At 38.5% G+C, this 13,821-nt stretch overlaps 1 protein-coding gene across 3 annotated transcripts; it reads right to left on the bottom strand.

Moving 5' to 3' along the window:
* Nucleotides 1-7,161: 7,161 nt before the first annotated feature.
* LOC114768311 (junctional adhesion molecule A-like) lies at nt 7,162-13,117 on the bottom strand. 3 transcript variants are annotated; one of them, XM_028960521.1, is made up of 7 exons: nt 12,987-13,117; nt 12,199-12,510; nt 11,475-11,705; nt 11,122-11,247; nt 10,910-11,014; nt 9,109-9,189; nt 7,162-9,009 (listed from the first exon to the last, which is right to left on the bottom strand). In XM_028960521.1, exons 1-7 carry the CDS (start codon nt 13,039-13,041, stop codon nt 8,834-8,836), a joined length of 1,086 nt encoding a protein of 361 aa, XP_028816354.1. In that variant the 5' UTR covers nt 13,042-13,117; the 3' UTR covers nt 7,162-8,833. The 3 variants fall into 3 exon arrangements, with proteins under 3 accessions (XP_028816354.1, XP_028816355.1, XP_028816357.1); XM_028960522.1 differs by having other exon boundaries at nt 10,910-10,963; XM_028960524.1 differs by having other exon boundaries at nt 11,209-11,247.
* Between the last annotated feature and the right edge of the window lie 704 nt (nt 13,118-13,821).

Here is a 13,821-nt window from a genome sequence, read left to right as displayed (position 1 = left end):
TGCAGTTGACAAGTCTAAACTATAAAGTAATTATTTGTGTTAATATATTTAAGGATTATGCAGATACAGAACAAGAAATCCCTGATTAAATAAAAGACAAAACCGAACTAAATAATAGTGTTATTAGCTGGTAATTCCATTAATCTGTCTACTATATTATTCAGTTCAATTTCAGCCTTTGGTTTTCAACCATTTTGAACTGTAGACATAACAGAGCTGAAGTTGATGATGACAAAGTGTTGAAGGCTGTATTTAGTGATGACCAACACGCCCTCCACTTGGAGCATATAGCTTTATTGTGTACACCCAAAAATTCCAAATTCAAAAATGTTGTTTAATTACATATAGAGATTGCTTCTGATTAACTAGTTTAATCACCTGCTACTAATCTAACATATACCATTTTTAAAACTACTGTTGCCAGTATTATCACAAATTTTTTTTATTCCTCAAAGTGTGGGATGCAGCGTAAATTGAGGTTCTTTCTAGATCAAAGCAGGCCATGTCTGTCATTAAGGCCGTGCTTTCAGACCACAATCTAATGGTCTGGTTGAGTGAGACGCTCAATCGGTGCAGACCTACACACAGTCTAATTGTCTCTTGGTGCACACATATGTGTAATCCCGACCCCAGCCATTAGTCGTATAATGGTCCCAGTGCTCTTGGCACAGGCAAGAGTGGAAAACTGAGGGTGATTCTTTGCTTCAGGAAGTCTGTTCCACGTCTCAAAGCAATAAGCAGTGTTTTGTTTTGCATTATTGTCATCATTATTATTATTGAAAGTTGTTGTATAGTTAATCAACTCCAGGAATAGTAGAAATACATTCAGGGCAGCTCCATCCCTCTTTATCTTCAGAGGAATCTCATCTCAGAGTGTCTGCTCTCCTAAACCACCTCTGCTTAAACATTATGCCATGTAACCTTGATATCGTAGCGTTGAAAAATTCTACATTTCTGTCTTAGTAATTCCTTATTATTGACATTTCTAACCAGATATTTGTTGTATTTTGCATGGGTGCATTTATAGTTAATAAAACTATTAGATGCATGATTATGATAGAAATTACATCTTAATTTTTATGTATATTCTATACTATTATAAATGTTCACGATACATTTTCATCTCAATTTGGCATATGGTCATAACCATTAACAGGAAAGTTTTTGTGATCATGCAGAAATTCTTAGGCTGCTGGAACTGAGGCCTTTTCATAAAACAGATGCTAGTAATTGTTTCTCTCTCCTTAAGGTTTAGGGAGGTGGTCGCACACCTCCAAGGTTGTGAGTTCGAGTCGCAGCTCAGACCTTGAGTGTGTGTGAAGTTTCTCCCAGTTTCATCTGGGTTCTCCTGTTTCCTCCCACCATCCAAAGGCACGTAAACTGGTGCACTGGCGGCTGTGAATTGTTTTTAGGTGTAAGTTTGAGAGTGAAGCCTAAGGATGGTGGGACACTTCATGCAACCACTTCACTTTCATGTGTGTATGTGGTGGACTGGTTTCCAGCAGCCGTAACCCTGAGCAGACCTAAGTGGTTTTGGAAAGTGCGTGAGTTATATAGCCATGTGCGCAAAATTCTGCTGTAAGCGGTTTTGACAGTATAATGTAAACAAAAATGTCTCACTGCTACACTGCTCAGTTCAATAATCCACTGTCCCACACTGGAAAACCGAATTTAATGTCCTTCCTGAATACATTGCTGCCCTCTACAGGAAAGGTTCTACACAGCAGATTAACACCGTTCCCATATTGATGTTATTCAGCTTCAGTGGCTGAACTGCAGGTAGTTATGAATTAATTCTAGTGGAATATGTCAGGCAGTTCTTCCTTTAAATTCACAGAGATACGCCACACACTAGACTTAGTCAAAGTTGCTCAAATCCTTGTACTTTTCTAATTACAACCTATAAAGAACTGCTAGATTGCTTAAGATAAATCTCACATCCTGGTACTATGCTCTTCACCTCACCTGCCAATGGTTTTAATGATGTAGTGAATGACTGGTGAATAAGAACACCGAATTTGGTTTGGTTTTATGAATGTAAACAGTTTTGGTTGGTGGGGCTTTTCTAAACAAGAAAAACCGAAAAGAAAAAAAAAAACGTGGGGACAGTTTCATCTGAATTCAAAAACGAAAGAGGAAACAGTTTTTATACTTCTGAGCAGTTTAAATTATTCGTGGTCATGAGCAGTAGCACTTCCCCTACATAGTATGTCGGAACATCAGTGAACTTGACCGTGGTCAGACAGGCAAATCGGATCTAGAGCATGTGGAGGTGAGATCCCATCCAGTGGAAGAGGGGAAATGCAGCAGCGGCAAACTCAGGTATCTTCCACTGACCAGGAATTTTTCTGTCTAGAAAACCCCAGAAGTCAGAGTTGACAAATGATCATGCTCTGTTCTCATTGGACAATCCTGACAATGGTCTTCAACAGCCGACCGCAATAACTGAGGAGTCACAAAAGGGCATCCTTAGCAGCTCCATGACTTCCTGGTTAACCAAGCCCTCTCTGCCCATTTGTCTAAGAAAAAGGTTCATAATCATCAGGACCACCACTTAAGAAAAACACAGACTCCTCAATAATTCAGAGCCTCCACCTTGGACCAGAAGGCTGAATGTGGACTAAATTCGCCGCAAACTGCCTCACAGCACCAGTTTTATATGGTTTTATTCTTTATTGTGTTTTTACAGTTAATACACGATTATCTACCTCCTGCCCATTCATGGTTTATGTTGAAGTCCTCCTTTATTTCCTTCTGTTGTATTGTGAAGTTGCACTCCAGTCTTTCACTAGTTAGATTTTTTTTATTTTAACTTGCACTATGATTTATATTATATTGATATAGCTATTATATTACATTTACAGCACTTATAAAAAGCCCTTAATCAAAGCAACTTACAATCAGTAGTTTCAGGGACAGTCTCCTGGTGGCACCATTAATTGATGTTATTCAAGATAAATTTCATCACAATGAATAAAACAAACAAAAAAAATTGTTATTAATAGTTATTGGTATTTGGTATTTTGTAATATAAATGTCAATATTTTTTTTAAGTAAGACCTGTGCAGACGGAGCCAAAATGCAGCACTGGCAGCATGATAACACCTTACTAGCACTTGAAGGAGAAACACAGACACGGTGAAAGTAGAAAAAAGATAAATGTTTTAACTGAGGCTGACTAGAGAATAAATGCATCACCATGGAGAACAATACGTACATTTTAGCAGAAGTCCTGATGGTGAAATGGTGACCAAGAAATTGCAGAAATCAGCCTACCAGGTATTATACTGACATACAGTGAGTGCAGAATTATTAGGCAAGTTGTATTTTTGAGGAATAATTTTATTATTGAACAACAACCATGTTCTCAATGAACCCAAAAAACTCATTAATATCAAAGCTGAATGTTTTTGGAAGTAGTTTTAGTCTGTTTGTATTTTTAGCTATTTTAGGGGGATATCTGTGTGTGCAGGTGACTATTACTGTGCATAATTATTAGGAAACTTAACAAAAAACAAATATATACCCATTTCAATTATTTATTTTTACCAGTGAAACCAATATAACATCTCCACATTCACAAATATACATTTCTGACATTCAAAAACAAAACAAAAACAAATCAGCGACCAATATAGCCACCTTTCTTTGCAAGGACACTCAAAAGCCTGCCATCCAAGGATTCTGTCAGTGTTTTGATCTGTTCACCATCAACATAGCGTGCAGCAGCAACCACAGCCTCCCAGACACTGTTCAGAGAGGTGTACTGTTTTCCCTCCTTGTAAATCTCACATTTGATGATGGACCACAATGGGGGTTCTCAATGGGGTTCAGATCAGGTGAACAAGGAGGCCATGTCATTATTTTTTCTTCTTTTATACCCTTTCTTGCCAGCCACGCTGTGGAGTACTTGGACACGTGTGATGGAGCATTGTCCTGCATGAAAATCATGTTTTTCTTGAAGGATGCAGACTTCTTCCTGTACCACTGCTTGAAGAAGGTGTCTTCCAGAAACTGGCAGTAGAACTGGGAATTGAGCTCGACTCCATCCTCAACCCGAAAAGGCCCCACAAGCTCATCTTTGATGAAACCAGCCCAAACCAGTACTCCACCTCCACCTTGCTGGCGTCTGAGTCGGACTGGAGCTCTCTGCCCTTTACCAATCCAGCCACGGGCCCATCCATCTGGCCCATCAAGACTCACTCTCATTTCATCAGTCTATAAAACCTTAGAAAAATCAGTCTTGAGATATTTCTTGGCCCAGTCTTGACGTTTCAGCTTGTGTGTCTTGTTCAGTGGTGGTCGTCTTTCAGCCTTTCTTACCTTGGCCATGTCTCTGAGTATTGCACACCTTGTGCTTTTGGGCACTCCAGTGATGTTGCAGCTCTGAAATATGGCCAAACTGGTGGCAAGTGACATCTTGGCAGCTGCACGCTTGACTTTTCTCAGTTCATGGGCAGTTATTTTGTGCCTTGGTTTTTCCACACGCTTCTTGCGACCCTGTTGACTATTTTGAATGAAACGCTTGATTGTTCGATGATCACGCTTCAGAAGCTTTGCAATTTTAAGAGTGCTGCATCCCTCTGCAAGATATCTCACTATTTTGTACTTTTCTGAGCCTGTCAAGTCCTTCTTTTGACCCATTTTGCCAAAGGAAATGAAGTTGCCTAATAATTGTGCACACCTGATATAGGGTGTTGATGTCATTAGACCACACCCCTTCTCATTACAGAGATGCACATCGCCTAATATGCTTAATTGGTAGTAGGCTTTCGAGCCTATACAGCTTGGAGTAAGACAACATGCATGAAGAGGATGATGTGGACAAAATACTCATTTGCCTAATAATTCTGCACTCCCTGTACAAGACATACTAGACATTCAGTCGTACATTTTGTCAGACAAGATAAAACACCCAGCCTGTCACTGTGGCAAAAACTGACATGATTTTACTGGCCTTAATAAATGTGATCGAATACAGCGTCACTTTATCCCAAATGAAATACACAAATGTGGTTTGGATGAAGTGTAGATAACTGGGCAAACATGTTTTTTTGTCATATTTAAAAATGTAAAGAAGATTTTCAGGGCCAGTGGAATTCATTAATGAAATAAAAATTCATCTCACATTTATGGCTTAAAAACCTCCATGCAAGAGTTTTATAAAACATTTCCCATACAAACTCCACATACAGCATTCCTAGCCTACCTGGATGGGGACATCAATAAATCATGTTTTTTTTTTTTTTTTTTAATTATGTAAATTGTTCTGTAAGAAATAGGTTCAGGTTGTGGGGGTGTCATCTGTAAGGGGTTTAAAGCCGCAGTCTCCAGGATGCTGAACTTGAACACAGCAGAAAGAGCAATGTTTGTTGGCGTGCTAGTCAAAGTGAAGGCCCTCTGTCTGATGGAAATAACCAATGTTGAAATCGCTGACACATTTGCGGAACCAAATTTAGCCCTCGGCCAGCCAGGGAGAGAGGTGCACCTTTCTGTTTACTTGCTGACCCTGCCGATGAAGATCTGTTTGCAGAACAATCAGAAGAGATGAAAGGCTGTAAGGCAAATGGAATATGCTCCCCAATCTGGTCCTCCACCACACCAGGACCAGCATTGGTGGTGTTCTTCAGATTTCCATAGCATGAGTTCTCATAGGCCTAATGCACATCAGAAGAGGAACAGAGAGAACAGATGGAATGATAGAGTAAGAGAAACACACACACTTCCTCCTTGCAAACCTGGTGGTGGTTTTGCAAGAGAAACCAAAGGAAGTGGACACTTTTAAGAAGAAAAAACAACATTAAAAAAACGCTGCTACTCTGTATTATGCTGTGGCTTTCCTTAGCATTACATGGCATTGTATTTTTGAAGGTATGATGCCCATCATGCATGTGAAGCTCTGCAATGTTTGGTTTATCTGTATGAAAGCTTATTATTGGACTTTTTTTATAGTTGGACATGCCCACTCCCCCACTAGGGTTTCTTAATAGAAAAGTCTTGTACTGGGCTTAAATCTTTCCTTACCCCACATTGTACACACATTCTGGACGTTGGACACTAAATTCTGACAATCATCATCAGACATCATCAGGATGAAATAAGCACAGAATAACCCCAAAACTGTTGTCGCTGCTCCTTTTGTTTCAGAGTAGCAGAGGCTCGATAGGATCTGCTAAGTGATGTGTGATCTATGTGGCAAATAAGTGACACATGGTCTAAGTGTGAAAATAAGAAACGTTGGTGTTGGTGTTTGGGCATTACAACCAGCTTTTAAGCGCTGTGTTTCGTTATGCAGGTTTTAATCCATTTTATTCCCACATTACTTAAAGTGCTGTTAAGAAGGAACTTGGCCTAAACAATGTTGAACTGGACTGAACTGGACTTGGGGTAGATGCAGCACTACTGTGGTGCTGATGCAGAAGAGCAAGCACTAGCCTGGAACAATTACCTCCTTTTTGGACTTTATTTGGACTTTGCTTACAGCTTGTATTTCATTATACGCGGTTTTGAATTTCTGAACATGTCATAATTCATGTCATAATCTCGACTATTTTATGCAGAGTTAGTGAACCAACTGTAGATTCATTATGCATCTTATTTAATCTCCTAGATGGTATTATAAAATGATTGTGCAGTAAAGGAAGTTGCAATAAAATCTATAGCTGAAAAGGTATGCAGCTTAGAATACATCATGTAACAGCATCTAGAAAAATAAACACATAATTTAGTGTTCTGTAGATCTATAGATCTCATGCATGAACGAGTGCAGATTCTTTTCATTGCTCAGAAAAATGGAATTGTGAGCATCACTTTTGCTGAGATATCAACATTAAAAAACAGGTTTAAACAACCATAACCACAGCTACTGCACAAGACTGTCCAGGCTGCCCACAGCGATTCTTTCTCTGGCCCACATCTGCTTTCAGTACATGCCTGAGGCACCAGAGAAACATTTTTCATATTTGAGATTGGGAGCAATCTGTCTATTTAACTAAGCATGTCTTTGACTTATTTATTTATTGACTTTTCTGAAGACATTTGAATATTTTTATATTAGTTTATTAGAGTCCTACTAGTTGCTTCGAATCACACAAGGAACAGGTTTTATTTGAAGAAACAGGGCTTTATAATCATAATCGTGATAAAAAAAAACATCATTTATTGTAGTTGAATGTGTTTAATATGTTTGATATGTGTAAATATGTCTATACAAACACAAACAAACATATTACAATTGTTTAGTCATGCCTGGTTAGTATTAAAGGAGAGTTTCTTTATTTTAACACTTTATCTGTACATATCGTGTCACTTTAACACTTTATCTGTACATACTGCAGCAAATGATAATGAGTGTTGGATGGAAAATTGAAGGGTTTACTTTTAAGAAGAATGATGGTAAATGCTGTCCTCAGCTTCCTCTTTTAAAGGCAGAGTTTAAAAATACACATGGAGACACGTGGAGCTCGCTGTGTGAAAGAAACTGTACTAAGAAACAAAATTGCTGTTGGAACAACATCACACATTGCCTTAAATGAATAATTAGTATTAAAATGTTTAATATAAGAAAGGTTATCTTCATGCATTGCATGTGTCTCTCTGTGTGTATTAAAATACAATAAAGTTGCATTTGTAAGTTGCATATAGCAGAGTACAGATTTCAAATATACAAAACATAATTAAAGATAAACAAATATACAAATTCTTATTGAGGAACAGTTGAAGTCTGAAGGCACATTTAGGAACTTATTAACTTTTAAAAATATGTATCAGTCTTTAAGGGTGCTCAATTTTGTCCTATTTTCTTTGTACTGCATCTTTAATGAATTCTGAACCAAAACCAATAATATGCTTTATTCCTCATGACAATCTCAACATTTAAAATAAAGTGAGATGCAAAGTATGGCAGCCTGATCTGTAATAGAGTTCTGATTTTAATCTCTTAATGTGTGGCATTGAGTTGATTATAGCTCAATTTCATAAAACAAAAAATTTGATTGGTATTGTCAAATCCAAATCGATATTTAATTAGATGTACTGTTCCAATTCTACTGTATTTGCATGCAATTTAGCATCTAAACAGATGTACTTCATTTCAAAACTTGTGTCTAATGCGAGTGTGGCTGTGCACTTTCACATTTCTAAAGCACATAAAAACCTACTTCATAATGCATCACTGACTTTGGACTTGGTTTTGTGTCATAGCACAAAGTAAATTCGCAACCTTACAATAGCCAGAACTCACACCTCTCCTATGAGCATGAAATGCATGCAAAATCACTTGATTTCCATCTAAGACATTGCAAATACAACTAAAATGAATGACTGAAAGTCTGACCTGAAAGTAAAGGCAATTCACAGCAATTCAGATGCTGTATTTACTACTGCAAGTACACTAACCAGCTACGAAGGCAAGTTATTTCCCATAATGCCACTGTGTACTATACAGTGTTAAATAGGGTAAAGTCTGCACTTCGTAACACTGTTCTTTATTCTCACCTTCTGTCTTGGCAGGAACATAACACCTTTTTTTATGTTTTTACATTTAAGGCATTTATTAGACACCCCAATCCAGCGCGCCTTACAGTCAGTAGTTACAGGGACAGTCCCAGTGGAGACACACAGGGTTAAGTGTCTTGCTCAGGGACACAATGGTAGTAAGTGGGATTGTCCACTGTCCATTGGAATCCTGTTCCTTGAACTTTTTAAGTTAAAACATCAACATTTTAGGGCTTTTATCTGTGAAACTGTACAGTTTGTCCTTGACAAGATAATAAATATCTGGATTCACACTCAATATTGCGCATAAGAACAAAGGTGTGAAGATGCTGTTTGCTCAACTAAGACGAACAGTGGAATACACACAGTCCATCTGCTCCGCAGGTGCCTGAATGTTCTTTTGGGAAGTTGCCGAAAATGACAGCTCCCCGTATTCCACCTTCTCTTCCTTGTACACCTTCCTCTGCTGTGGCTTCCTGTTGAAGGACACCTCAGCATACTCCAGCTCTACATCTGGATGGATGGACAGACCAAATTAAATGACACTGAATTTAGCTTTAAAGAGGAAATAAAATAGACTGATATGAAAAATCTGCATCTGAAAGTCCTCACCTGGAATGTTGATCTTTTTTCTTTGGTTATTAATGTTGACCTGGGTATAGATCACATCATTGGGGTCTCCGGATGTATTTCCTGAAGAGTGTTGGAATTAAATCATTAGACATTGACAAAAAAAATGTGCATACTGTAAGTGCACAACCCCAGAGTGTCTCTCAGTCAGAGGCCCCCAACCACTGGGTCTTTTGTCTTTGCACAACATCTGAGGGAACAAGAAGGTTCGTGCCAATGAGCTCACAAGAGGGGAATTTAAATGAAGTTGACACTAGGCACAAATCGCTAATTTCCCTACATTCACTTCGGCAAATGTTAAAATGATGATTGTGCAGCTGCTTATGACATTTGATTTTGCCTCTATATTCAAACATATTTTGAGTGCAGAACATAATCGATCAAATCCTAATGACGTTGCTTGATGCTTTTCTGGCAGTGGTATACAAATTCTCCTTAAAATGTAGTGCCGGTATGTGGCGGCCTGATCTACAGAGTATCACGTTGCGTGGCAACTGGCAGCCGTGGCACATTTACACGGCATCAATAGGATCTTTTTTTTTTTTTCTAAAAACAGTGAGGACTGAATACAGATAATGTTTATGCTCATTGTAGCAAATCAAAGCGTCTGCACGATGTACAATTCTCACACGTGTTCACAGTCGAAATTGTCCCATTTACATTTATAGCATTTATCAGATGCCCTAATCCAGAGCGATTTACAATCAGTAGTTACAGGGACACAATATTAGTAAATGGGATTTGAACCTGGGTCTTCTGGTTCATAGTTGAGTGTGTTACCCACTAGGCTTCTACCACCCTAGTCCCATCAGGGTCGTGTGAAATGGGACGTTTAGTTTAATTCAGCTGAGTTAAAAAAAATTGAATTCTGTTACTGAATACTGTGTTGAACTAAGATGCCACAACGCCAGGGTTGGATTTTTTTACACACAGTATTGCTGTTCACTGTTTATAGTTCAATAAAGGTTTTGACATGCAACTGTTTATCAATTTTTACCTTAATTAATAATAGAATAATGTTAATAGAAAGGTATTAGACATTAAAATAAATGATTGTTCTATAATTCAGGTCTATAGTTACAATTACAAATGTTATTCAATTTAATCTTGGCAATAGAGGCCTTGAACGGAATCTTTGTATTGTTCTCTTTCAAAGTGATTGCTTGTAACATTTTTCCAAAGAAAACATCTTAATTTTTAAGCTGTGACTGAGTTGAAAACTGACATTTGCTTATTCAATGTTCGTTTGTATTACAGTAGATTAAATAATGTCAGTTCTGTTCTTTACCTTCTGTCACTGCAGTGAAATTAGACATTTCGTTTTGAAAAGTTACTCATGGTTACAGGCAGCCATCTTGGAAGAGAAAAATACAAACATTTTTCTGCTCGTTGTGTCAAATCAAAGCGTCCACACAGACATACCAGACCATAACTCTTGTATTTGAAAACATCATTTGACCATGTAGAAAATTTATGGCATGCATTGTGATGCATCGATATCAAGGCACTGATAATAGTAATCATAATCGAATCTTGAGACCACAGTCTGCACTGTCTACTCGGCCATATTCTGTATTGTGTTTGCGCCATTAAATAGCCCCTACAAAAATGTGAAAAAAAAAACAGAAAAAAAATATTAAAAAGGTCTCTACTGATTTTCTGTTATGGTGATGTTTCGTGATGTGTTATTATGCCTGCTTTATGGTCCAACATACTGCAGATTGGAGACCACTGGTGTTAATGCAAGATTCCCAGGTCTGATAATATTTAAAATATTTCTGACCTGTTGTTTCTTTAACCTTCTTCCTCTTTGAGATGTAGAACACCCCTATTGTGACTGACAGACATAACAGGATGACTCCCAGTACCACTGCTGTAGGCCAAAGGACTGCCAAAAAGAGAATCACAGAATAAAGACAGTTCAAGGTGAAGCCAACCCCCAAACACCCATTCAGGTCAATAATAAAAATAAAATAGCAAGTTCATATGTCTTACAATGAAGCCAATGTGTCTCTGTTGTCCCTGTTGTGTCACTATTCAATGTCTCTGTTGTGCAGTTTGAGTGAAGGCTTGAGTTTGTACCTGTTTGAGGTGGACTGGTAGACAGAGGGGTTGTAGTTCCTGAATTTGGACAACAAGAAATCAACACACTTAAGATTTAGTATATGTCAAGTGTTAATACTATATAATAACATTACTACTAATAATATGTTATTATTATAATAGCAATTATAATTATAATAATACAACAATAACGGTATTATTAGCAGTCTTAGTGGTAGAAAGATGTTGAAGTAACTTTAACCCATGTAGTGGAGGAAGAATGAATAAAGAGAAGAATCACTCACTTCTACATGGATTCAGGTCTTGAGTTTTGTTGACGCTGCTGACGTTATTGGTGACAGTGCAGGTTAGAGCTCCTGTCGCTTCCTCCTTCAATATGACATCAGTTCCACCTTCACCCAGTGGTGTCCCATCCAGGGTCCAGCTGTACTGAGGACTGTCCCCACTGGAGGAACAGGTCACCCTCCTCTCAGAGGGTAAGCAGGTGATGTTCAGAGTCACAGAGGATACAGGAGCTGTAGAGGAGGAGACGGGATTCATCATGAAATCAAAAGTCTTCAAAAGTTTGTATAATCCAAATGAACTTCTGTCGGGGAAATAAAAATTATTTATTTAGCAGAAGGACAATCCCAGCCAAATGGTGCAGAGGAAAGGAAAAACGTTTATTGAGAACCTCTGCTGCGCAGCAGGAAGACTCTGACTAAGGTACACACATGTATTTATATCTCACCCCTACCCTCTTTCTGTGGCCAGCTTGCAGAGCTGGGACCAAACCCTAATAAGCAGGTTTTTCCATCCTGTGGTTTTTACCAAAGCAGAAGATTAAGATGACCTTCCAAAAGCACAAACTGATCCCTACAAATACTAAATCAAAATACACCTTTGTACATGAATAGAAAAATAATTAGTAGTTATAGTCTAATAAAATCCTGCAAGCATATGATGCATTATAATTTTTCCATAGAACGTCATTGTTAACTCAGACCTTTTAAAAACATAATTATTTACCTTCAATAAAAAGATGTAACCAGTTTGTCCCCACCAGTGACCCTCCTTCATCATAGATCTCAGTACTGTATGTTCCTGTATCTTTCCTCTCCGCAGGGTTAATAATCACGGTCCAGTTACTAATGATAAACTGCCAATTTGGAGGGAGATTCTGACGTGTGATTATATTTTTCTTTATGTTGAATATTTTTTGAGTCCCTGCTGTAAAACTCAGCTGGGGTTGTTCAACATTTATCAGCTGCAGATAGACCGGGTGTCCCAGGGCGGCATAACATGTAGTATTTTGTCTTGCGTCGCAAGTAAACATCAGACCTGCAAATAAACCAGACAGAACAACAGGGCGTTTATGCTTTTCAATGTTTTAAAAAACGTTGTTTAGCTTCACTTTGAATTGTAAGTTTTGACTTTAAATATCTGATTGACTTTAAAAGAATGTGGACACTATTTACATTAGGAATGCAGACATGAAGCAATTCAGATTCTGTCATTTGTTTATCATATATCTCAATCACTAATCATCATGTTCAGTGTCATTTATATGGTCACCTAAAGCACATCCCATAAGTGAGCAACTACATTTTTACCTTTCTCCAAATACCGATGACAATACACTTTCTGTGCTAAAGTTTAAACAGTTAACAGGGTTGAGGAGGCTACATTGAAATTTTTACTGAAAAACATCAGAAAGATGATGGGCTACTACTAGTCTTACTCCTACTCCTACAACTACTACTTTTATAGTGACATAAACCCAACTAATACAACAGATGAAATAAAACCCATCTCACCACAAGACGCTCCTGTGATCAGCATGAAAACAGAAAAAATCAAGGCAACATTCATGGCTGTGAATCCCACCACCAGCAGCAGCAGCAGCAGGGAGTCTACGCCTGTTCAGTACGGAAGTGCCAGACTGCCGTCAAAAGTGAAGTGACCGATATCGGGGAAGTCTAAGGTTTTTGTCTTTCCTTTGGAAAAAGGAAGTGACAGTCACTGGTGGCATTTGTCAGCTGTCTGAGCACATTGTTTTAATGTGTGGATGTGCTTCATTTCATTCATTTGAATAGACACATGCGTTAAATGGATTGTCACGCTCACTCACATCATAGCTGTACGGTTTCTACCCCACCAAGTGCAAACACAATCAGACAAGAGTCTGATATTCAAAGAGTAAAAGTGAAAGTGATTGTCATTGTGATACACTGCAGCACAGCACACAATGAAACGTGTCCTCTGCTTTTAACCATCACCCTGAGTGAGCAGTGGGCAGCCATGACAGGCACGCGGAGAGACGTGTGTGGGGACGGTACTTTTGCTCAGTGGCACCTCAATGGCACCTTGGCGGTTTGGCGGAAACCTTCTGATTACAAGTACATTTACATTTACAGCATTTATCAGACGCCCTTATCCAGAGCGACTTACAATCAGTAGTTACAGGGACAGTCAGTAGTTACAGGGACAAGTCAGCTTCCTTACCCGCTAGGCCACCACAGTGTGAAATGTTGAATGATCAAGGAGACAAGAGGCTTTTTAAAAAAAACAGTGGAGGGTCCCATGTGGCATGAGTGTGATGCCACATCCCATGAGGCTTGATATATTAATATCTACACACACATACCAAAT

This window comes from Denticeps clupeoides, chromosome 18 (assembly GCF_900700375.1).
Source record: "Denticeps clupeoides chromosome 18, fDenClu1.1, whole genome shotgun sequence".
Lineage (NCBI taxonomy): Eukaryota > Metazoa > Chordata > Actinopteri > Clupeiformes > Denticipitidae > Denticeps > Denticeps clupeoides.
Note: the sequence above shows the minus strand (reverse complement) of the source record. Positions and strands in the feature narration are given on the sequence as shown.